We start from the raw sequence: 23,749 nt of genomic DNA on the forward strand, positions 1-23,749 counted from the left end.
GCAGGTTACATTTGTCTTCTAACAAACTGATTTAAAAGTAGCAAGCCATGCTCTTTTCAAAGCAATTCAATGCAGAGGCACAGGCTGGTAGACTAGTCATTGAAACAAGATCATGAGACCAAATGTGGGGCCTAAGAAAAATCAAGGAAGATCTGTCCACAGACAATTAAGCCAGAAAAGAAAAAGATATTTACTAAGCTCTGAGGCTCTTTGTCTTTCTTGTTTTTGCCTGGCATTCTTCAGCGTTAGAGTCTGTAGGCTGGGCTCAGACCATTCTCACTGAAAAGAGATGCCTAGACTGACTCAGCCAAGGGACACGGGAAGCTTTATCACTGGTTAGGGTGTTTTGGCCAAATGCTAATGTTGAAGACTAATGGGAATTCTTGCTTGTTTAATGATTTAGAAAAGCTATTTGTAAGGATGAGATAACTATTGTTGTACATGAGACACAGATGAAGCTACTAAGTTTTAACTGTGGATGAAAAAAGGAGTCAAATTAATCAAATGGAGGTAAAAGAAGACAAAAAAGATCCTGAAGGATCCTCAGATATGTTGGTAGAAGCATTTTGTTTCCAAAAAGAATACGTCCATTTTCCTTGGGAGGCGCCTGGAAATTTAGGAAGACCCTTGGAAACCATGTGTGCAGTTACCATCACCTCTGGAGGTCACAATCATGCTTTGGTTCTGCTCTGAGCCCCATCACCGTAGCAACCAACACTCCCTCATGTCTGATGGCCTGATAAAGGAAGAAGAAGAGAAGGATTCCTGGTTTAGCCTGTGCTGCCGAGTGTACCAAGAGGCAAACTCACGATGGGCTTCTAATCATTCTTGAACAAATGTGTTATTAACGGTTCTGCTGATTTCTGGAAATATTGAAATGGCAAAAATCTTTGCATGGTGGGGAGATACCGGGTGTAGTGTATGTGCTACAATCTCCCAGTACTATATAAGAAAGCCCTCTGGGGTAAGGCAAGGAACAAACAAAATCACATACCATAATATCGGAACCACATCAAAGACTGGATGAAAGTTGACTTAGAGTCAAGTCAATGTTGTCCAGGCAGGAACCACATAGACAAGGGAGAGGGATAGGGACTGAATATCAGGCATAGGTCCAACTCCATGCTTCATGATTCAAATCAAATTAGGCCCAAGATTTGCATGAATTAGCCTCCCTAAGAACCAGGAACATGGTCATTACTCTCAGGAGGAAGAGTCTAGAGAGTTTGATCGTAAGTCTAACTGATCTCATCTATTTCAGGTTCTGTATCTATGCCAGGTACCTGATTCTTAAACTTTCTTTTGGTTTTATTCAACAAATACTGAGTGACTATTCTCTGCCAGGTAACATCCTATGTACTGAGAAACTAAGAGATTAGAAGACACCTTTCTCAACCTTGAGGAGGAAACTTACTAGGATGAATCTAGCATCTGATTCTTGGCCTTAGCTGCATCCTGTCTGATAGTCCCTGCCCGAGTCTAAAGGACCAATTTTCTACTCTTCTCCTGACTTCTGAGCTTAGTCCTGACACGCTTTCCTGAAAGCTGGTATATCGGTCTGTGGCTGCTGATCCACAGCCAGGCCTGGCAAATGGGCTGACATGGTGTTCTTCATTCCTGACACTTCTTCTGACCCTGCCGCCCCATCCTGGGCCATGTTTACAATCTGTACAGCTGCCCCACAGCCTTAAAGAAGGCCTTGTAGTTCACCTAAAATAGTTTAATTTTTTTTTTTTTTTGCATTTTATATAGAGATGGAGATCTCACTATGTTGCCCAGGCTGGTCTTGAACTCTTGGCCTCAAGTGATCCTCCTGCCTTGGCCTCCCAAAATTCTGAGATAACAGTCATGAGCTACCGTGCCCGGTGGTTCTTCACCTAATTGGGATCACGGACTCCTTTGGGAATCTTAGGAAATCTGCAGTTCCTCTCTCCAGGTAAAAACTGAAGGTAGGCACATCATTTTGTGTAGAACTATAGGAGATTCTTCTCTTGCAACCTGGATTCCAGGTTGGGTACCCTTTTAGTAAATGACTGATGGAAGCAAATGAAGTCAAGAGATCAAAGGTCAAATATGAATTCAGAAGAAGCTGGTTAGAGGCTAAAATCAAAGTCTAAGATTGCATTTCAGAGTCAGAACCAGAAACTAAACCTGCCAGAAGTTCTGGGTTGAAGCATAAGAACGCGGGATTGGAAGTAAGGATGTAAAACAGTAGGATGGTGGCGTTCATGGAGTGACACTAAAAGAGCATTTTGAGCATGTCTATATTCTGAGTATGGAAGTGAGTCAGCCCTTTTTCAGGGGTTCAACTCACCTTCCCAGAGGGGTTTACTCAGAATGGAGGCAAATTGATTGTCAACAAGCTGTAGGTCCTATGTGGCAGAGTCTGCTTGTTGCTAGCTGTATCAATTTTTCTTAGCTTTGTTAAATTTTATTTAGGGTTACAGTTCACTCTGACCAAAGACTGTATTTTCTACTCTTTTTTGGTGTGGTCATGGACTAAGTTCTAGCTAAAGAGGCTTTATGGAAATGTGTGAGACTCCTGAGAAGGGTTTTTAATTTTATTTTTAATCAGAAAGGAGTATATCTCTTTTGTCCGTCCTTCCTTCCTTTCTCCCTCCCTCCCTCCCTCCCTCTCTCTCTTCCTTCTTCCCTCCTTCCTTTCCCTTTCCTTCCTTCCTTTCTCCTTCCTTCCTTCCTCCCTTCTTCCTTTCCCTTTCCTTCCTTCCTTTCTCCTTCCTTCCTTCCTCCCTTCTTCCTTTCCCTTTCCTTCCATCCTTTCTCCTTCCCTCCTTCCCTCCTTCCTTCCTTCCACCCTTCCTCCCTTCCTTCCTTCCTCCCTTCCTCCCTCCCTCCCTCCCTCCTTTCTGAGTTCTGGAACACAGGAGTGATGGCTGGAGCTCTAGCAGCCAGCCTGCAACATGATGCAACTTTCAGGATGGGAGCCATGTGCTATAATAGGGATTAGAAAGGCACACAAAATCTGGATCCCTGGTGACTGTCAAACTGGGAACTTCTTTAATGAGAGAAAGAAATAATCTTCCATGCCGACTCTATCCTGATATTCCTCTCCTTACAGATGTGGCAGGTAGCACATCTTCACCTTAAAAGGTAACAGCTGAGGGGAGCTTAGGAAAACCCTCTGCTGTCCAGATGATGAGAGACAGAAATAAAAGATTCAGGAGGGTTTCAAATAGCAGCAGTGACCTGTGTGGTGGCTGCCTTTCTGAGGTGCACACACTGTACCTTGTATACACTAGGCACTTAGGACTGCAGCCATTTTTAGTCTTCAGAAGCACTCTGTAGGATGGATAATCTTATCCTCCATTTTCCTGATGAGGAAACTGAGGTTCAGAGAAATACAGTGATTTAAGATCTCCCAGTTAGTGTGTTTCATCGGAATTCCAGGTCCTTTACGTCCCAGCTGCTTTTCCATGACAAATGAGAACTGCTTACCATGGGCTCCTCTCTAACAACCTGCCCAGTGGTGTACAATGACAAATAACCCCCATAGAGAATTTCTCCTGGATAATTTTCTAGAAAATAAAGTGATAGATGCTTGAAATCATAATCTCATAGCAAAGGGTTGTGATAGATTTTGCCATTATGGTTATGTATTGCCATCAGGTATTGACGGCGGGCTGATATTTACACTTGGGCCTTGCTCAACCTGCACCGTTGTGCTTGGTGGCCCTGTGTTGGAGGAAAAGAGCTGTATGTGCCTTGGACAACTCCACATTTGTAAAGTTTTCTTTGGATCTTCATTGGGTCCTTGCTTGGAAGAAGAACATACTTCAAAGCTATGTGCAAAAGCAGGTGTAAAGGCACAGACATAGACTTCTATTTTTTTTATTTTTTTTAAAATGGTGTCTCGCTCTGTGTCCCAGGCTGGAGTGCAGAGGCATAATCTCAGCTCACTGCAGCCTCCACCTCCCAGGCTCAAGCAATTCTCCTGCCTCAGCCTCCTGAGTAGCTGGGATTACAGGCGCCCGCCACCATGCCCGGATAATTTTTGTGTTTTTAGTAGACATAGGTTTCACCATGTTGGCCAGGCTGGCCTTGAACACCTGACCTCAGGTGATCCACCCACCTTGGCCTCCCAAAGTGCTGGGATTACAGACGTGAGCCACTGTGCTGGACCTACGGTCTTTCTATTCTAATAGTCAGAGACCTTGCACTTTGCACTTGAGTCAGGTTATTTGAGCATTCTTTTAAAGAAACTATGCTGAGGAATGTAGTTCTTATTCTCTATGTCAGGTGCCGCCTGAACTCAATGAGAGTACAGGACCAAAACCAGGCATTAACACTAAATAAGTCCTGCACTGCCAAAGAAAGATCGTTTTGCCATTCTTTCCCAGACTTATTTTGAACACTGTTTCCATGTGGAGACGGAGTTGTCACAAGGGAGCAAATTCTGCCTCAGCTCCTGACAGTGCTGCCACATTTCATGATCTTCCCGGGGAACTGGCTTAGAACAATTTCCAGATAATAGTGACTACTTCATCAGGCAATGCCTTGTCTCTAGAACTGACAGAAACTATTTTACCATTTTAAATAACCTTCTCTATCGATCTGTTAGAATCGAATCATATTTTATAAATGTCTACCATTCGGTATAGCTAAAATTACTATGTGTCTTTAGTTAGATTGGTCTTGACCTCAGATAGCTGGAACACATTTTAGTGTTTTGCAGCTGAGCTAACAGAAGAGTAAGGGACTTGGTTTTATGAACACAAACCAAAAAAGGAGAATTTGTGGGATTTTTCTGGTTGAAGAACATTTGGTCATACGTGGTTCAAAGGGAGGAGGTCCCTTATTTACCCTGAGATTGGAGATATATATATATATATCAGCTGAGAGCCCTAAAGAACACACACATAAAGGTGCTGAGTGAATTCAGTGCCTATATTAATATAGGTACTTGGACCTTAATAGATATGTATCCTTTACTCTGTTTTTCTCACTTACTTTCCAAATAGTTGAGTTAAAAACAACTATATTTCCTAATATAAACTGTTGCTTAGTGTTAGATACTACAATTAAGCACTAGTGTCTTTTCCCAAGTTATAAGAAAGCCTACTGTGATGACTGTGCTAGATGGTATATTTTTATCTCAAAAGTCACAATACAGGAAAGATTGCTAAATGGAGCTTTTTGTTTGAATTCCAAGCAACTGTATCTCTGACCTGAATTACCCTTGGCCCTTCCAAATCTCAGTGGCCCAACATGGACACTCCGTGACACTAACCATGACTTGCGAGCAGGGAGCATGAAAACCATTTTAGTTTTTCAATCAGTTTAATCTTTTATGCTTTTTAGCACCAAAGGCTTCACTTGTCACATTTGCTTTTTAAAATTTGTCACTGTTGTTTTAAATTAGCCAAGAAAACAGGAATCCTTAATTAACAGAAACTTTTCTGAATGTAGTTAAGTATTTTGACTCACAGCATTAAACAGCTTTAGAATACATGTGGGTCACTTTATAATTTTAAATTCCCTTCAGGTTTTCTGACTGAGAGCAGTTTGTTTAAGAAAAACAGATAATTTACCTTCTATCTTGATATCAAATGAAATTGCTCCTTTTAAGCAATACTACCCTTTCACCTAAATTCAGTTTTGTAATCTACTTTTCTATGAACTTGTAAATTGCATTATTAAATTGAAAAATAGTTTATCAAGTATTTACCATTAAAGTAGAACTGTGATAAACCTAAAGATTTTCAGAGAAAAAATGACCATGGCAACTTTAATAAAATAGCACCATTGAAATTGGACTTTTAAAGCAGCAAGCCATAGTCACACATGAAAACAGTAAGTGGGACTTACATATTGGTATTGGCAGTTGATGTCAGCCATTCTCCGGCTAGACCAATGATATCCAATCCAGTGGAGAGCTGGTTGAAAAATCGAGGATGACCTAGAGAGGTAACAGAAAAGCATCAAGGCAAATGCAGATTTCTTAACCTATCTTCAAGGGAAATGGCCTGCCCCACTGGGTCACACTGATGGGGCTTCCATTCCCAGTGATACGTCGAATAAGGCTCCTCAAAGATATTGGAGAAGGAAGGGCAGGTTGACCCACCCTATACCAACCATTAGCATTCATGATGTCCCCCAAACTTCTTGTTTCTAAAGCATCATGCTTTTAAATAATAATATCTAATGTCATGAAACAAATCATGCTTTCCAGTGTTTTGTGTTTTGATGTGTTTTGCCAATATATATGTATAGTCAGGTGACCTTTAAATTAAATTTATGGCTGAGATGACCTAGCTCTCCTCTGTGAAATGGTCAGACACAGCCTATTTCACTCATTGAGTTGTTGGTGAAATAATTGTTTTTACTACGTAACTCTAAATCCCTGTGTAACCCACAGTATGCTTTAACAGGCTTTGCTCTCAGCAAATTCAGGATTGTTGCCAAGTTTTTGCCAACTTAGCATTCAATGGAAAATTCAACTCCACATCAGCAGGCTTGGCTCAGCTGTCAGGAAGGAGTCAACGCAATAGATTATCTAGGGACATGTGGCTGGGAACTGGTGTTAGAAAGATATGCTGACTGCTGTGTTTCCAGTGGAAATTGCCTTTGCCTCTGGGGGGACAAAAAACTGTCAGAGAGCTAGCGTTAGAATGTTCCTGGTCTAACTCTCCTCTCTGAGAATCTCTATTCTTCCCTAGATGTGATTCAGAACATCTGGACTATGACTTCTTATATCAGAAGATACCAACCTCTGCATCTTAAGAGCACTCACAATATCATACTGATTTTTGGAGAAAAATAAAAGAAGCATAACTAGTAAACTTAGTTTAAGTAAGGGGCCAGATTCTAGGTATTCCTGTGGAGTATCCTAAATAGGTAAATGATGCCATATTACTCTACTTTGCTCATTTCCAACAGAATCTATGAGATCTCCTGAAACAACACATTTTGTTGACAGCCATTAAAATATATAAGCAATATCCATTTAAAAACTTTTAACAATAAACGCTTCATTTTAAGACAAGACTGAATAGTAAATAAATGCAATCACACTATTTGATAGTGTATCAAAACCACCCAGCTTGGCAGAGACCAAAGATGGACAAAGACAGAGAGATTAACACAAAGTGAAACAGTATCTGTTTGTCCACTAAAATATAAAGGACACAAAGTCCTCCAAAATTTGATTTTTAGCTTATGGTTACAAACTTATGTCCCCAAATCTTATATCTACTAGAATTTCTATTAAGTAACAAAATAGTTTTGCATTTCAATTTCAGTTCTCTATATTGGATGACAATAACAGATGATAGATATGGTGCTGGGCCGCTCATAGCCTAAATTCAGGTAGGGAGAGAGGGAAAGAATTATTTTTTAAAGTAAGGTTTTTCCACAAATAAACTACAAGAAAAAAATAAGAGTTGGAGGGGGATCTCTTGATTAGGACACATGGAAACCAAATGCATGTAAGAGATTTATTTGGATCCTGATTCAAATGAGTTTAACAAAAGGAAAACCTTTATGACATTCATGATACAGTCGGAAATTTAAAAACTGACTAAATATTTCATTGTATTAAGGAGCTATAAATTTTGTTTTTATTTCAGGTATGACAATGACATTGTGGGTTTTTTGTTAAGTTCTTAAGAATGAATATTTATGAATACAATAATATTATGTTGGGGATTTGCTTTCATGTAATATAGGTGACGGGGAGTTGATGGAGGTACAGGTAAAAAGCTGATGGTAGTTAAAGCAGGGCATTAGGTATATAGGGTTCATTACAGGATTCTACTTTTGTATAAGTTTAAAATTTCCCACAAGAAAAGTTTCAAAAAAGAACAACGAAGGGAGTCCAGCATATCTACAAATCACTTAAGCAGCTGCTGTGGCTGAAGGCTGACTAGTGCCTGTTCACGGAGAATCTCTACATGATAGTTCATTTTTTAAAAGAAGACTTTTGTTGATTTATAGAGAAATTTCTAAATGCCATCATCATCTCTTCACAGACTATACCTGTATCAGTATGTTTTCACTATTAAAGCCCAATTCATTGTTTTGGCTGAATATTAATACATTAATATCCTTTAAAAAATATTCTCTACTGTGTGTAGCTACCTGTGGGGTGTACCCTCTTGATCCTGTGTCTATGCTTAAATTCCACATCAGCAACCAGGAGCTGTTCTGATGCCGCAGCAACAGCATGCTTTTATCAGGGTCACATCCTGAGATGTAGGAGGTTTCACATTGCTTGGAAGACTGTGAACTCTGTAAAGGCAAGTATCTGCCCCATGAAGCAACTCTGAGGAACAAAAATGAATGTTTGCAGGCTAAGTGCCTAAGTGGGTTCATACACTGGGCTAATAAAAGTCAGTGCTTTCTTTTCTTTTCTTAAACAGGGTCCTGCCTTCACCCAGGCTGGAGGGGTGCAGTGGCGCAATCTCAGCTCACTGCAACCTTCTCCTCCCAGGATCAAGCCATCCTCCCACTTCAGCCTCCAGAGTAGCTGGGATCACAGGTGCATGCCACCACATCTGGCTAATTTTTGTATTTTTGGTAGAGATGGGGTTTTGCCCAGGCTAGTCTTGAACTCCTGAGCTCACATGATCCACTGGTCAGCCTGCTGATGTGATGGGATTACAGGTGTGAGCCACTTGGCCGGGCCTGTCCATGTTTTCTCTGACCACAAGGTGCTTCAGTTTTGTAGATGATATTAGATGATACTATGAAAAAATCATGTATTTTTATTTGAGGGACAATGCCATTCTGGGCTGTCATAATAAATGATGTCATTCCCATTTATCTGTGAAAGTAGGCGTAGAGCGACTGATAAAATTAAAAAAATCAGACCAAAGCAAGTCAAGCTAAACATATATGAGGAATTCTGACGCTTTTAAAAATGCAGCCAAATAACACTATTTGTTTTCCATCAGGAATAGATTAGCTAGCTGACCAAGATAAGAAGTAACTAAATGCAAACTGTTAGAGTGCTTTTCTTTGAAAAGCAAACCACGTGGCCTTTGTACATATAATTGAGTCTTGTGTATCCAGCAGTTGTTTAATGAAGCTGCACTTATTCCGCTGGTGTTGGCAGTCCTCAGCGGCTCTCTGGGATTCCTCATTTCAAAAAGTGTCTTTGGCCAGCATCATTATTTCATTATAACACTTTGTTTTTGACATCCAATAGTCTTACTCAGCTCTATCACCACCGTCCTTCCAGTCTCAGTCTTAAATCTATCTTCAAATGATGAGGAAGAGTGAGAGGGAAAATGAAGGAGAAGGAGAGACAAAGAAGAAAAAAGAACTCGGGATGCCAGTGTGGCCTTGGGGCTTCCCCTGTGGTGGCAACTATGCTAGGGACTGTCTGTTCTTCTAGATCTTTCTGCCTGAGGGCTCAGGAAAGCCAGACTATAGTGTGGCGAGAGTTATAGGGAGAAGAAACCACTGCTTCATTCCCGGGCTTAGTCCACAGTCTGAGCTGTTTCTAAGCATCTCAGACAGAGGCCCCAAAGTCCTTGAATGTGAGGCAATTGGAAAGCAACTGCTTTGATGAAGATTGCTGATTAGAGAGGGCTCCTGGAACATGAAAAGGAGGCAAAAGGACATCATCCTCAAGGACTCCCACTGGAAATAGAATTTGGTGACTCAGAGTGTCCTAAACTCCAGAAGTTGCAGCAGAATGAGAAGTGTGTGTGTGTGTGTGTGTGTGTGTGTGTGTGTGTGTGTGTTTAGGTCTTTTTGGCTTAGCCAATAAAAGGTGTCATGGGTTAAATTGTGTTCAAGTCCTAATCCCTGTTTCCTGTGAATGTGACCTTATTTGGAAATTGGGTCTTTGCGGATGTAATCATGTTAAGATGAGGTCATACTGGATTGGGGTGGGGCTTAATCCAACGACTGGCATTCTTATGAAGAAAGGGAAATTTGGACACACACAGGGAGAAGGCCATGTGAAGTGAAGGCAGAGGTTGGAGTGATGCATCTACAAGCCAACAAATGCCAGGGAACGTCCACAACCCCTGGAAGCTGGTAGAGGCAAAGGGTGGGTCCTCTCCAACAGCCATCAGACAGAACATAGCCGGCACCTTGATTTTAAATTCCAGCCTCCAGAACTGTGAGAGAACACATTTCTATTGATTCGAGCCATCCAATTTGTAGTCATTTATAATGGCAGTCCTAGGAAACTAATATAGAAGGTCAGGGGAAATAGCCCAATTCTCCCCAGTGTCAGGGACAGGCAAGGGCAGGATTTATCAGAATGAAATAGACCTGAAAATAGAGACAAGAAAAGAAGCAGAGGATGGGTCATTCTGCTCTCTTTAGGTTGTGAATAGCCTAATCCAAGAATAAAAATTCTTCGTCTTTTTTTTTTTTTTGACATAGGGTCGATCTGTTGCCCAGGCTGGAGTACAGTGGCATGATCTTGGTTCACTGCAGCCTCTGCCTCTTGGCCTCAGCCTCCTGAGTAGCTGGGACTATACGTGTATGCCACCATGCCCAGATAATTTTATTGTACATAAACATAAATACATACATATATACATATAGTTGGTAGACACAAGGTTTCACCATGTTGCCCAGGCTGGTCTTGAACTCCTGAGCTCAAGTTTTCTGCCCACCTTGGCCTCACAAAGTGCTGGGATTATAGGCATGAGCCATCATGCTTGGCCAGAATGAAAACTCTTTATACAGAACTTGACCTAGCACCACGTATCTGGATCTTTTTGATCTACTTTGACCATGATACATGCTGATAAACTTTTGCCTGGGTCAGAGCCCTCCACCAACTGTTACTGCCCAAGCTTGTTCTTGTGCTCACTGGGCACTTTGCCACCTTCCCTCACCAGGGCCATGTTTTTCTCTAACACAGGTTTGATATCCTCACCACTGACAAGGGTGAGACGGAGGCCAAAGTTGCCACTACCTGTCTACCCGGCTCTTCCCCTTACCTGTGCGAACCCCATACTTCAAGGTGTCTCTGCAGTCAACCAGAATCTGCTCCAGGGACTCGGGGTGGTCAGAGAGCTCCAAGTTGAAGCCCTCCATGCCTTCCAGCAACTGGTGTGGGTGATGGAAGTCCAGCACCTTGGTGGAGCGATCAAATGTCTTGCGGACATAGTTAAGGAGTATGTCCACCACTTCCAGGAGGAACTGCACGGTTTGCTCCTCCCCGTTCTTAGCTGGAAGCAGATCTGAATGGGGAAGAGCAATGAATGGTTATCACCTGACTCCTATCTAGATTTCTTCAGCCCAGAGACCCCCCAGATTAACCACACTATCTTTACAGGACCTGATTTTATTCTGGGATATATATGTGCACTGAGAATCTGGTGTACCACATCCCCAGAAAAATGCACATACGCAGAAGTTTTGTGCATGCTTTCTGGGGGTTCATAGTCTTTCTGACACGATACTCAGAGATGGAGTGAAGTGCTCCGAGAAGCCAGGAACCACCTGTGACTGCAGTTGTCATTTGCAGGTTGAATGGACACCTGTGAGGAGTGTGATGGAGGGGGCGTCTGTTGTGCTCCCCTGGGACCAGACATGTCCCTGTCCATCTGGTTGGGTGTTCTGATGTGCTTGTTCTGTTGGCATCAGAGGGTAAGGCCTCTGTGGTTAGAAGCTGAGGTCCTCCCTGAGGAGGGTGGCCCTTGGCGGTATCCAGTTTCTTGGCCCTTGGCAGAAACTGGAGCTAGAAGATGGGGCTCAAGAAGTGGGACAGGGAACCCCAGCCTCTTTCTTGACTTCATCCTTTTGGGCCTGGACTTCGAGATATCCAGAGAGGACTTTGGGTGACAGGCTCTGCAGTCATCAGGCTAGAGGTTAGGTGAGGAAAAAAGCGGTAGGGGCCCAATTCCGTAGCTCACAGGCAGGCTGTGCAGCTGTGCACAATACTCTGTGACTCCCTACATTAGCTCCTGGGTTTTAGAGTCGTCTTGTTTAACACTCTGGTCTGGCTTCCATGGCCCTGTGGGGAATTCGTGGAATGGGATGGCAGTAGATCTACCTGTGAGCTGTTTGGGAGAGATGGTAAAGTACCTCCTGAGACCAGAGTTGTGGGGCGGCAGGGGTTAGGGAAAGGTCCCTGAAAGGGAGGCAGGTTCTAGGACACTCCTTGGTTAGGAGCCCCAGCATGCAAGTTTCCGCTGTATGATTTTGTGTGTGTGTGTGTGTGTGGCCAGTCTTGAGGATAAATGCTATTAAGGAAATCACTAGATGTTCTTATATGTAAGGTTCCTTCGACTCTGAGAATCTATGAATCCATATTTGTTCCCTCGAGTGTCTTTAGAGTTGACTTTTATTGACTGCCCTCATTCAGTTTCCAAAATGATGGAGACCCAGGCAGCAGGGAGGGAGGGAGGGAGTCGATTATACTCCCACAAAGTCAGAAAAGCAGTTTCATGCGGGTGCAGAGAAAGTAATAACACTTATTGATAAAAGAGGTAAAATTGCAGGAAAAAGTCAAGAAACTTAAATAAGAAATCTACTGGCTAACCATCATTCTCAGCAAACTGACACAAGAACAGAAAACCACACACCGCATGTTCTCACTCATAAGTGGGAGTTGAACAATGAGAATACACAGACACAGGGAGGGGAACATCACTCACTGGGGCCTGTCGAGGGGTGGTGGGCTGGGGGGGATAGCATTAGGAGAAATATCTAATGTAGATGATGGGTTGATGGGTGCAGCAAACCACCATGGCACGTGTATACCTATGTAACAAACTGCATGCTCTGCACATGTACCCCAGAACTTAAAGTCTAATAATAATAATAATAAAAGAAATCTACTGGCTAGCCCTGGGGCAGGAGTGGGGCAGGGACTACCTCGAGCAAACAGGTTGGAGAAGTCCGTCTCTGTGCGCCGGAAGCGGCCATCCCGGTCGCTGTTTTCACAGGAAAGCAGGTTCTTGGAGGACTGCCTCTCCTTGAAGGCACTCACAAGGCGACTCTTCTCTTCCAGGCTGTTGGTCCTTTGCAAGAAGCCTATGGCACAAGAAGCTGGTCAGAGAAAGTGCTCTGAACTGCCAGCCCCTGAGGGTCGGCTGCGGGGTGAACTAACTCCCCAAGTAGGGCTCTTGTTCCTTTTGAGAAGAGAAGGGAGTGTCTGCATTTTAAATATAGTGGCTCTGGCACTGCTCGCCTTCAGGCAGGGAGGGGGGCAGTGCCAAGTGTCATCAGTGGCAAAGACCCAGTCATGCAAGAGAGAACAACAGTAAGTGAAGCCCATTCTCCTCTCTGAATGCGACAGTGAACTCACAATTAAGTAAGTTGGACAGCTTCCACTCCAGTGACCAGCCCCAGGATGGGGCTTTAAAGGAGAAGACACAATCTGAGAAGATGGTGTCAGCACTGTTTATGGGCTGCATAACCAGAAGGAGGAGGGGAGAGAAGAGCAGAGGGAGGAGGAGAGGTGAGGACAGCTGAGGGAGGAGGGTAAGAATAGCAGAGGGAGGAGGGTGAGGACAGCAGAGGGAGGAGAGTGAGGAAAGCAGAGGAAGGAGGGCAAGGATAGCAGAGAGGGGAGGGTGAAGACAGCAGAGGGAGGAGGGTGAGGACAGCAGGGGGAGGAGGGCAAGGACAGCAGAGGGAGGAGGGAGAGGACAGCAGAGGGAGGAGGGAGAGGACAGCAGAGGGAGGAGGGAGAGGACAGCAGAGGGAGGAGGGTGAGGACAGCAGAGGGAGGAGGGAGAGGACAGCAGAGGGAGGAGGGTGAGGACAGCAGAGGGAAGAGGATGAGGACAGCAGAGGAGGAAGATGAGGACTGCAGAGGGAGAAGGGTGAAGACAGCAGAGGGAGGACAGCAGAAGGAGGAGGGGCGAGGATAGCAGAAGGAGAAGTGAGGTCCAACACTGAGAATTAGAGCAGATACTTTCCTCCAGCACCAGCTAATGCTCACAGGGTTGAACATGAGTGGTATTTTTCTGAATGCAGACTTGAACATGGCTTTTCTTGTACCACATCCTCTCCTTGAATAAAGGTATTGGGAGACAAAGAAAACTTCAGTCTTCTGTGTGTTGCCGTTTAATTCTACAAGTACTTATTGAGCATGTTGTACAAAAGCACTTTTTAAGCATCTAGACTGGGGGACTGATAAAGCTGAGTGGGACAGATCCCCTGCCCTCCAGGAGCCTACAGCCTGGCAGATGGTGACCAACGCTGGCATAAAGATAGTCATCCAAGAACTCCACAGAGATGACTTCTGAACCCAGGGCAGGATTCTCAGTCCCTCACCTTTGCTCCTCAGAGGGAGTGGAAAGTTCTCCCGCCTGAGGTGAGCAGGACAAACCTCCCCAGCAGCAAAGGGGGAAGGAGGGTTGAGCCGGAAAGGCAGGAGAACCCAGCAGCGTGGAGCACACTCCCCTCCTCATCTCCACCATCCCCTGCGGGCTCCGGTCCCGCATGTCTGCTCTTTCCTTTGGCTTCTCCTCCTTCAATTCAGCCTCAGTCTTAGCCCAAAATGCTACACACTGAAAAGAGGAAAAGGTTCTAAGCTTCTTGATGACTCCAAAGCTATCTATGTAAATGCCAAGATCCTTGGGGAGTCGCACATGTCACAAGGCAGACTTGGAAGAAAGTCCCAAGAGGTGCAAAAAGGCAAATTAATCTGGAGAATTCAGCTTTGCTTCCCAGGACTACAATTCAATGGTGATGGGTGGGAGAAGGATGGATGCTGGGGAAGGCTGCGGTGATTAGAATCCTCCCACACAAGGGAGTGAGGGGCTATTTTTGGAGGGAAGAATGGGAAAGCAGATGCACTAGGCTTTTTGTTGTTCCCAGCACCTTTTACATTTATCACTAAAGCCCAAAAGGACATGAGATGGGAAAAATACTGTAACAGAGCTCCACACTTGGGTATAAAGATGGGGCTGTACCCTTTTCCATATCTCTTTGCCTACTTCCTGAATTCCTCCTCCAAGTCTTCAAAGTCCAGAACAAGGAGTCAGCGCTCATTGGCCAGAGGGATGCAGGTCGGCTGACACCTGAACTCTGAGACTGCTCCCCTTGTACCAGAACACAGCACTGTGGAATTTGCCAGACTTGAAAGACCAAACCCATGTGGCCTCATGCGGTGAGGTCCTACCCATCTGAACTCCACTCTGTCGTCCCTGAATCTGGTTAGGCTTCTGACTCACTCCCTGGGTCTCCTCACCTTGAAGCCTCTTCCTTCTGGGCAGCTGCAGGAAGTGGGACCCTGGTTTGAGGTTTTGACACAGGCTCTCCGATGATCATTATGACACAGATTTTTTTTTTTTTTTTTGAGACAGAGTCTTGCTCTGTCACCCAAGCTGGAGTGCGGTGGCACAATCTCAGCTCACTGAAACCTCTGCCTCCTGGGTTCACGCGATTCTCCTGCCTCAGCCTCCTGAGTCGTTGGGATTACAGGCACCCACCACCCCATCCAGCTAAGTTTTGTATTTTTAGTAGAGATGGGGGTTTCATCATGTTGGTCAGGCTGGTCTCGAACTCCCAACTTCAGGTGATCCACTGGCCTCGGCCTCCCAAAATGCTGGGATTACAGGCAAGAGCCACCTCACCTGGCCCTACGACATAGCTTTAAACCTGCATCCCATTCCTTGGGCTGCATTTCCAGTAATGTACTAGGAATCAGAATCCTCTCTAAATCCTGTAATTATTTTAGGAATAGCACACTTACACTGCATCATAATTTATGTTAAAAACAATTAATTTGCCAATGCAAACATGTAATATATATTTTCATTAAGGAAGGTGTCTGTTTTCTAAAATACTGGAATCCTCAGAAAGGTAGATAATCCAGATCTCCCCTGGCTCTGAGAGGTCCTGAAAGGAACTGCTTCTCCAAGGATGGAGAGGTGGTGGATGACATGGAGGTCAGTGCCTTGACAACTTCCCTGGCTAGCAAGGGGTCCTGGAAGCACATGTCCCAGAGAATGAAACAGACGCACTCCCTCTTGCTCTACACCCCAGCTGCGAGGACCTGGTTTAAGCCCGTGGGTAACCGGACACAGGGTTTTACATTCTTAGAGGCAAAGAGGAAGGCTGAGGAGAGGCAAAGCTGCATTGTGTTTAGTTGGGTGCCAGCACTCCAGCCAGCCTCAAGGGGAGAAGAACAGGGGAGCCTAGTCATGACTCCACCTCTGGGCTGAGGGGAGCTCCTGCTGTGGGTTCCTCACCCTGCTGCCAAACTGAAAGGCTTATGGGGCCCAGCGAAAGGGTGTGCATGTGTATGTGTGTGTGCAGATGCATGTATAGCTAGAAAGCACCTGGCTCCAGCCAGTTGTTGCCAAGTGGGGCTCTGAGCTGTCTATGGCGTGAGCACCTTTGGCCAACAGGGCACATGGGAGCTGACGCCCAGCACATTATCTGTTCACCAAGCTATGGTATGCAATTGTAAATGCATAGACGGAAGGGCTCTTTTTCTTTTTTGTTTTGCTTTGCTTTTTTCTTTTTCTCCTTTTTTTTTTTTTTTTTTTTTTGAGACAAGGTCACACTCTATTGCTATTGTCAGACTGGGCTGTAGTGGTGCCATTGTAGTTCATTGTAATCTCAAACTCCTGGGCGCAAGCAATCCTCCTGCCCCGTCCTCCCGAGTAGCTAGGACTGCAGGCATGCAGCCACCACACCTGGCTAATATTTTTAAAAAGTTTTTGTAGAGATGGGGTCTCCCTATGTTGCTTAGGCTGGTCTCAAACTCCTGGCCTTACCTTGGCCTCCCAGAAGTGTTGGGATTACAGATGTGAGCCACCATGGCCTCTTTCTCTGATTTTCATGGGCTAACAGCACCTGCTGTGTTTTCCCCCCATTTCCAACCCCGCCCATTTTTTTCAAGATAAACCAGAAAAAGAGAACACTTGAAATCTCTCTATTTTTAAGGTTTGGCAATTGATACAAAATTACACACACACACACACACACACACACACACACACACACACACACAGAGTGTAGGCTAAATAAAACAGCTCAGGGACTATAACTGGCAGCAAGAGATAAGTGACAGAAGCCCAAGGACACCCTGGGAAGTTAGCAGAGCCCAGAGCCAGAACTTAGGGATCCCTTCAACTCTTCGTATTTAGGTCATGCCACCATGCCTGCAGCCACTCTCCAGCTCTTGGCAAGACCATGGCTTTTTTCTAGCTGATTAGCTTCCCGGGGGATTCTGCCTCCAGAGCTAAGGGTACCTACCACTAGTGGGACCCAGGGCCTTCCTTGCAGCTTCATTCTGTGGCTTTGGAGGAAGAGCAGGGGGGACCCGCCAGGTCCATCCCTCCAGGGATGAAGGTGTGTGTGTGTAGGCGGGCAAGGAGCTGTGGACCCACAGCCAACACCAAAGACCGCACTCTGTCTCCACTAAATTAAAATGGAAAGCCAAAGAGTTGTCTCAAGGCGTGGAAAATAAATCCACTTGGTGTTTTGTTTTCTTTCAGAATCAAATCTAATGAGAAACCTCCTAACCTGTGGCCCCAAAACCAGAGCATTTTAGTCCAAGGCAATTTCTCCTCAACAGACTACCTTGGGTTGGGGGGAGCAGAAACAAGGAGGAAACTGAGGACTGTAACCCCCAGGAGCTCTCCCTCCTGGCTTTGGCTGACAGTGGGGGAGGTAGAGTTGAGGCCAACTCCAGGTTCCCTATTTTCGGACCCTGCAAAGCCCCACTCTTTCCTGCCTCTACCCTTTCTGAACACGTCAGGTCTGTCCCCCTAAGAAGCACTTAGACCTTTTTTCCCGCGGAAGTGGAGCGCCTGCAGCCAGAGGAGCAGGGGACAGGATGGGGGTGACTGAGGGCTGCCCCCACCCTCGGCAGGCCGGGCGCCGCGGGTAAGGAGCCCTCACCCAGAGCCTGCCCCAGCCCAGTCCTCGGCTGTGGCGGGCGCCCAGGGCTCGCTTGCTTCTGTCTGCCCGGCTGCATGACAATGACGGCTGCCGAAGCCGAGCGCCGCCGAAGGGACCTGGCGCGAAACGGGCCATTAAGTCCAGAATGGCGGCAGGGTTGGGGGGGTGGAGGTGGGAGTGGAGGTGGGGTTGGGAGTGGGACGGGGCTATTTATAGAACAAAGCTCGGCGGCGGCCGGCTACCCCAGCGCAGGGACGCGGCCCTGGCCTTGCCCCCACGGGCGTCGCGCGCTGGGGAGAAGGCCAAATCCCCAGGCCGCCCGGCGGCAGGGTTGGGCTTTCGGTGGAAAACGGCTGGGTCTAGGAATTGAGCGCCCCTTCCTCAGTAAACCCCGAGTCCCAAGGTCTAGGGGACCGAACCCCAGAAACGCAGGGAGGGCGCGGCGCGGCCAAGCGGAAAAGGGAGTGGTTCCCCAAAGCCGCTAAATAGCCCCTCTCTGCACTGACTGCAAACTGCCACCCTTCTGTCCCCAGGACCCAGGGAGGCTGGGAAGATCAGGTGCAGAGAGCACCCAGGCAGCGGGCGGCTCTCGGCGCTCCCGGGCTGGGGCGGGAGTGCGGGCGTGTCCCGCGCCTGCTCCTCCGCTATCTCCGGCGCGCAGCAGCTGACTGATGGCTCTTTAATAAGCCCCTCGTTAATCTTCCCCCGCCTCTCCATCCTTTGCCCCGGGACATCCGTATTTTCTGGCCCGATAAGGCTAGAGAATTTTAGACGGTGAAATGCAGCAAGGAAAGCAAGTCCTCATTGTTCAGCTGGAGTCACTCAGCTGTGTCCCATCGAACAAATCTTCCCTTTTTCCTTTAAAAAAATTACATCCCTTGGGCGTTTTCGTTTCAGACCCTCGCTTCTCCAGAGAGCAGTTCTTTCTCCTCTCCAGCTCCCCTATCTATTTTCTTCCTTCCCGGCAAATCTCGTCCGACACTGCCGGGTCTTCTCGCCCCCTGCAGCTCCCCCTTTGTCCCCTTTCCCTTCTCTCCTCGCCTTCAAGGATGCGCCAGGCAAAGCCTCGCGCCTCTCCTAGGCAGGCAGAGGGCTGCAGGCAATCCTTTTCTTTAGCCTCCGAGGCCCCAAAGAAAGAAACCTGAATCCCTTATGACATCTCAGGGCAAAACCCCTCTAGCTGGAGAGGTCACTTTCAATGCGACCCGACCGAGGGTGGAGGTGGGGATGAGGGGTAGGCGATGTTGAGGGGATGGGGGAGACGTGTCAGCTACAGCTTTAGGCAGATACCGCGCCTTTGGTCTGCTCTCCGAGAAGCCAGACCAGTTCATCTTTCTACGCGACCTAAGGGACGCGTGGACAGAGTGCACCGCACCGGGTGGGAGCTGCCTGCGCGCGGGGCTAGGAGAGGGGGTTGCCGCGCGGGGGCGCTTTCCTCCAGCTTCTGCGCCCAGGCGGGACACCCAGCGTTTGCTCCGCGGGGTCTTGGGGGTTGCGGACTCCAGAGGGAAAGACCCCTGCGGACCGTGTCTGGAGAGGGAAAAGGAGGGTCGGGGTCGGTAGGGGAGCGTCTTCTCCGGCTGTCCTGGCTGTAATTACGTTAGAAAATCAGATCCAAGAGCCGGGATCCTCCTCCGCTTGCGTCCCAGTCTCCCAAGCCCAAAAGGTCCGCGTCCCGCGCCGCCTCCCCCGGACCCCAGCAGGCCCTGTCACTTACCGCAGATCTTGAGCCCCAGTTTTCTGGTACATCCATGGGCCACGCCGCACCAGGTATCGTATGCTAGGACGAGAGAGAGGGAGAGAGGTGCGGTCAGGGAGGCTCCCACCGTGGGGAACTGGGTGGAGGGCAATGGTTTTCTTGGGGGAGGATGAGGTCTTTGCCAGGGCTCTTCATTAAAAGCTCTTTCCTGAAAGAAGCTAGGAACCAAGTCTGCGAGCCTACAGGCAGACTCGTACCCTCCGAGCCGCCCCCCTCACCCCTTCCTGGCTTCACATATAGAATGGTGTCTCTGAAAGGCGGGGCACCCAGCGCCCCACTGGGTCCCCAAGTGCCCCCTGCCTGGCAGCCCCGGAGGTGGGTTGGAGTTGGGTGAAGGCTGACCCACGCGCAAAGGGCCAGGCTCCGATCAAGCTGCCCAACACCCACCTGCCAGGCCCTGCAGACTTGAAGGGCGACCACATCAGCCCAGAAAGGGAACACAGGCATCTGGGACCAAAACGTCTCATAATTTCTTGGCGGGTCTCCAGCTTAGTGGCAGCTTAAAATAAACTGGCATGAAATGGGGTCGCGGAAGAGTTCAAGAATTAATTGGGTGAAAAATAGTATTTGACTAGATGATCGGGCTCGCATGGCTGCTCTTCAGTCAGACTGGGGAGTGGGGAAGACAACAGTGAGACTCAGGTCCTCATCCCCAGCCCCCTTTTCCTAACCTGCCCCTCATTAACCGTCCCCTCTGACATCTTGGGTCTGGAGCAGGCAAAGGTGAATGGAATTAAGCACCTTTCCTCTGAGTCAGAACCAAAGGCGGTGGTGCGGCTGGATTTTCCTTCTTTTCTGGGCTGTTCCCAAACCCCTCAAGGTCTACCTGCTGCCTTCGGGGTTCAACTTCCAGTAAGAAGCGCTGCAAGCAGCCCTATGCCCGCTAAGCCCCCAAGCGGGCTGGTGTGGTGAGCCCAGAATGAAATGCCCTTCCAATCTCTCAAAGCAACGCTCTCTAAATACTCCCATCTCTTGCCCGACACCGACTGGTGCCTCCAGCTTCGCACAAGGGTTGGAGGCGATAAGGAGAGTGATGTCCATTAAACCCGAGGCACAACAGAGCCCCACCGGGGAGAAACCCGAGGCACAACAGAGCCCCACCGGGGAGAAGAAACAGCTTGGCGTCTGTGAGACTACATGTCACAGATGGATTTCCAGTGACAGACAGGAAATCAGTGCAAAAACGAAACCCAAATAATACCTGGCTGATAAAAAGCTATTTGGACCTGATAAGGTGTTTTCACTTTAAACATCATCTCTTCTAATTCTTTTAACAGTCCTATGAAACTGGCAGGAATGTTGATCTAAGAGTCATTTGACAAAGAAAAATCATTGAGGCTCGAGGTTACATGAGTTTTCCAAGGTTACTCAGCAGAGAAGTTGGAGTTCAGACACATTGCGCCGCCTATCAAAATTGGGGGTTGCAATAAAAGAAAGGGAAAGAGAGACGGGAAGAGCAAGCCAGAGAGCCCCTTTGATGAAGCAAGAGTCGGGAAGAAGACCTTGTGGTTGAGGACAAGGAGGGCTCCAAGCCCCACCCAGGGCTTGCTGGAGCAAGAGAGCGCCTAAGGTTGCCTGCACTAAGGACACCTCCCAGAAGACCCTAAAGGGGCAGAGAAATGGAGCTAGCTGGGCGGGCGAGGGTATTGTCTGCAAGGGAGGATGAGAGTGGTTAGAGCCCCCGGCGTGCCTGCGCAGCCTGGGGTGCGGGCGCAGTAGCTAGGCTAAGGGCTCATAACAGTGTCCCTGGGACACGCGCTGCTTGCTTTTCCACAGTAGGGTCCCCGCCTCTCTAGCCTTCTCTTTGGTAGCTTCCAGGCGAACCAGGCCACGTGCGGATTCAGGTCATCGCCTCTGTTGGGTCTCCTACCCGTGACTGGGCACTTGCGCCGGCGACTGGCGGCCACCAGGAAGTATGGGCTCCGGGAGTGGAGGATAAATTAACGCACCTGCTTGCTAACCCCCTACCCCCACCCCCAGGCGGCAAAAAGGGGCGGGAAATGTGGAAAACGTCAGAAAAAAAATCCATCAAGGCGAAAGCAACACACAAAGGCGCGCAGGCCTCGCGTTCCTCCCGCCCCGCTCTGGCCAGCTCCAACACCGGTGCCTGGTTCATTTGCTACCAGGGCTGGCGGCTCTCCCGAGGCCCTCTTTGTTGTGTGGGTAATTGTATCCCTCCTGGGTGGCGGAAAGAGGGAGCTGCAAAGGAAATTGGAATGAGACCTGAGGACTTAACACAGGACCTTCTGCCTGGGAGCCAGTGCCAGCGCCTAAAGGGGCTTTCCGGTAATAACCCCTGCCTCGTGGATGAGGACGCTTATTTTCTCAAATATAAAGTGCCACAAAAGCGCATCAATAAGCACTCCTCGTAACCACACTGTCCTTCTTAAACCCGTTCTGTATAGAAATTCTGGAAATTCATACAATTAATTACATCTCAGAAAAATAAACAAAGGGGCGAGCGGGAACCCTTGCAGTCTAAAGCTGATAGTTTTTTTAGGGGAGTGGGGTCGGGGGACACTTCTTCACTCCAACAAGGAAAAAGAAAAACAATTTTCTCATCTCAAGCCTTTACAGAGGTAGGAAATAAAATTAAAGATAGATTCTGGAAATGTTCTGAGGAGCCTGTCGTGCTTAAGACAGGGAAAAGTAAATTCGGCCCTCCGCCCCCCTTTTATCTGGTGTCTCTTTTCTTTCTCTCTTTTCGGGACGTGTCACCTCCTGACAGATCTCTTACCCAGGGTAAGGAGAGAGGTGCTCTCTCCTCTCTATGATAAATTTTCTTGCCCCCTCCCAGTTCCCCATCTCTTGCCACTCAGGATGCTGCCCGCTCCCCTATTTATTTATTTATTTTTATTTCTGAGATGTCATTAATTGTATGAAATGTCAAGTCTCAGTCTCAGTTTTATGCACTTTTCCCGCCCCTGGCTTCTCCCTAACTAGTCAATAGCTTGATGCAAATTTGGAGCAATTAGGGACCTTGAGTTTTCTAAAAGCTGCAATTAACGTCGAAATTTCCGCTGATTATAGACTTTGAGCACAGCGCAGGGGGAAAGGAGGAGGTCAGATCTTGGCTCAACGAAAGCAGGGGACTGAAAACTCTTATTCCTGCTGGAACTCCCGGCTCTTCATTCCGCCCACTGCCTTGACCCCTGTCATCCCATGGAGCAAAGAAACCACACACAACAGAATAAAAACAACACTCTGGCCGCGCACCCCTCCTCCGCTGCGAAGCCCTAAACGATCGCCGCCGCTCGGACCTTTAGAGGTCCTCGCTCTCCCGTGCCCTGGGAGTCACCTAGCGTCCCTGACAGCTGAATGACCTCTGGCAGGGACCTGGTCAGAGCCCCATTTATTTCCTAGCCTCCATCATCTCCGCGCTCCCCCTTCCCTTTCCGCCAGCTCAGCCTCCCGACGTCCCAGCGCCCCCATCTTCCCGGCAGTTCGTTTGATAGAAAATTGGAGCGGGACCTACTTGTGGGGCGCAGGTTAGTGGTATTGGGGTCCGCTCCCGCGTTCGAGGAGGTTGCGGACGAAGATGGGGTCGAAGACGCCATCCGGTTGGTCGTCCCGAGGCCTCTACTGTCCGGGGTCCTCGACTGATCCGTCGCAGAAACAGGCTGCAAAGAGAAGCGAGAGCTGTGTGGGGAGGACTTCCGGGGTCCTGCACACTCGAAGGAATGAGCGGCCAGAGGCGCAGACGCTCCCCTTGAAGATCTGGCGCTGGGGAGACAGGAGGGAGGAAGGACAGCGAGCCTGCCTGGTCCGGGTGCGTAGGGGTGGGGGCAGCGGAGGAGACTTGCGCGCTAGTTCCGGGACTGGGGCGCTGGCAGCGTAGCCCTGGGCCGCTCTCGCGTCTGGCGGTGCAGCAGCGCGACCTGTAGTGAAGCGCCGAGGCGAGGCTGGGTGGGGGTGGGGGTCCAAGGCCCGTAAAAGATGCAGGGGTGTGGGGGACTGGGCTAGGAGCACAGCGGAGCGCTCAATGAGTGATTTTCCAGCCAAGCCGCGACAAGCCCCGTTGGGCACTCAGCAACCGGCGTGCGGGCCAGCGGGGGGAGGGCGCACGAGGCGGGCATGTCTGGTTTGGTGTCTGGTTCCAGTTGTTGTGTCTGGCTAATTCCCTGGAAAGAAAGAAGCTAACTGCTCGGAGGACCAGGGACTTTGGCGAGACGAGGTGGTGGGGGTTTGGGGGGG

At 48.0% G+C, this 23,749-nt stretch overlaps 1 protein-coding gene across 1 annotated transcript in view; it reads right to left on the minus strand.

Moving 5' to 3' along the window:
* The window catches only part of GAD1 (glutamate decarboxylase 1), a 43,995-nt gene that overhangs the window by 18,869 nt on the left and 1,377 nt on the right, over nt 1–23,749 (minus strand). Inside the window, exons 2-6 of the mRNA XM_032293008.1 lie at nt 23,031–23,175; nt 19,514–19,576; nt 12,808–12,966; nt 10,926–11,168; nt 5,827–5,917 (exon numbers count right to left, since the gene is read on the minus strand). Of these exons, the coding sequence (XP_032148899.1) occupies nt 5,827–5,917; nt 10,926–11,168; nt 12,808–12,966; nt 19,514–19,576; nt 23,031–23,112 (638 nt within the window). The 5' untranslated portion in view covers nt 23,113–23,175. The remainder of the gene's footprint in view (nt 1–5,826; nt 5,918–10,925; nt 11,169–12,807; nt 12,967–19,513; nt 19,577–23,030; nt 23,176–23,749) is intronic.

The sequence above is a fragment of the Sapajus apella genome, unplaced genomic scaffold (genome assembly GCF_009761245.1).
Source record: "Sapajus apella isolate SASKATOON/1434 unplaced genomic scaffold, GSC_monkey_1.0 scaffold28, whole genome shotgun sequence".
Classification (NCBI taxonomy): domain Eukaryota; kingdom Metazoa; phylum Chordata; class Mammalia; order Primates; family Cebidae; genus Sapajus; species Sapajus apella.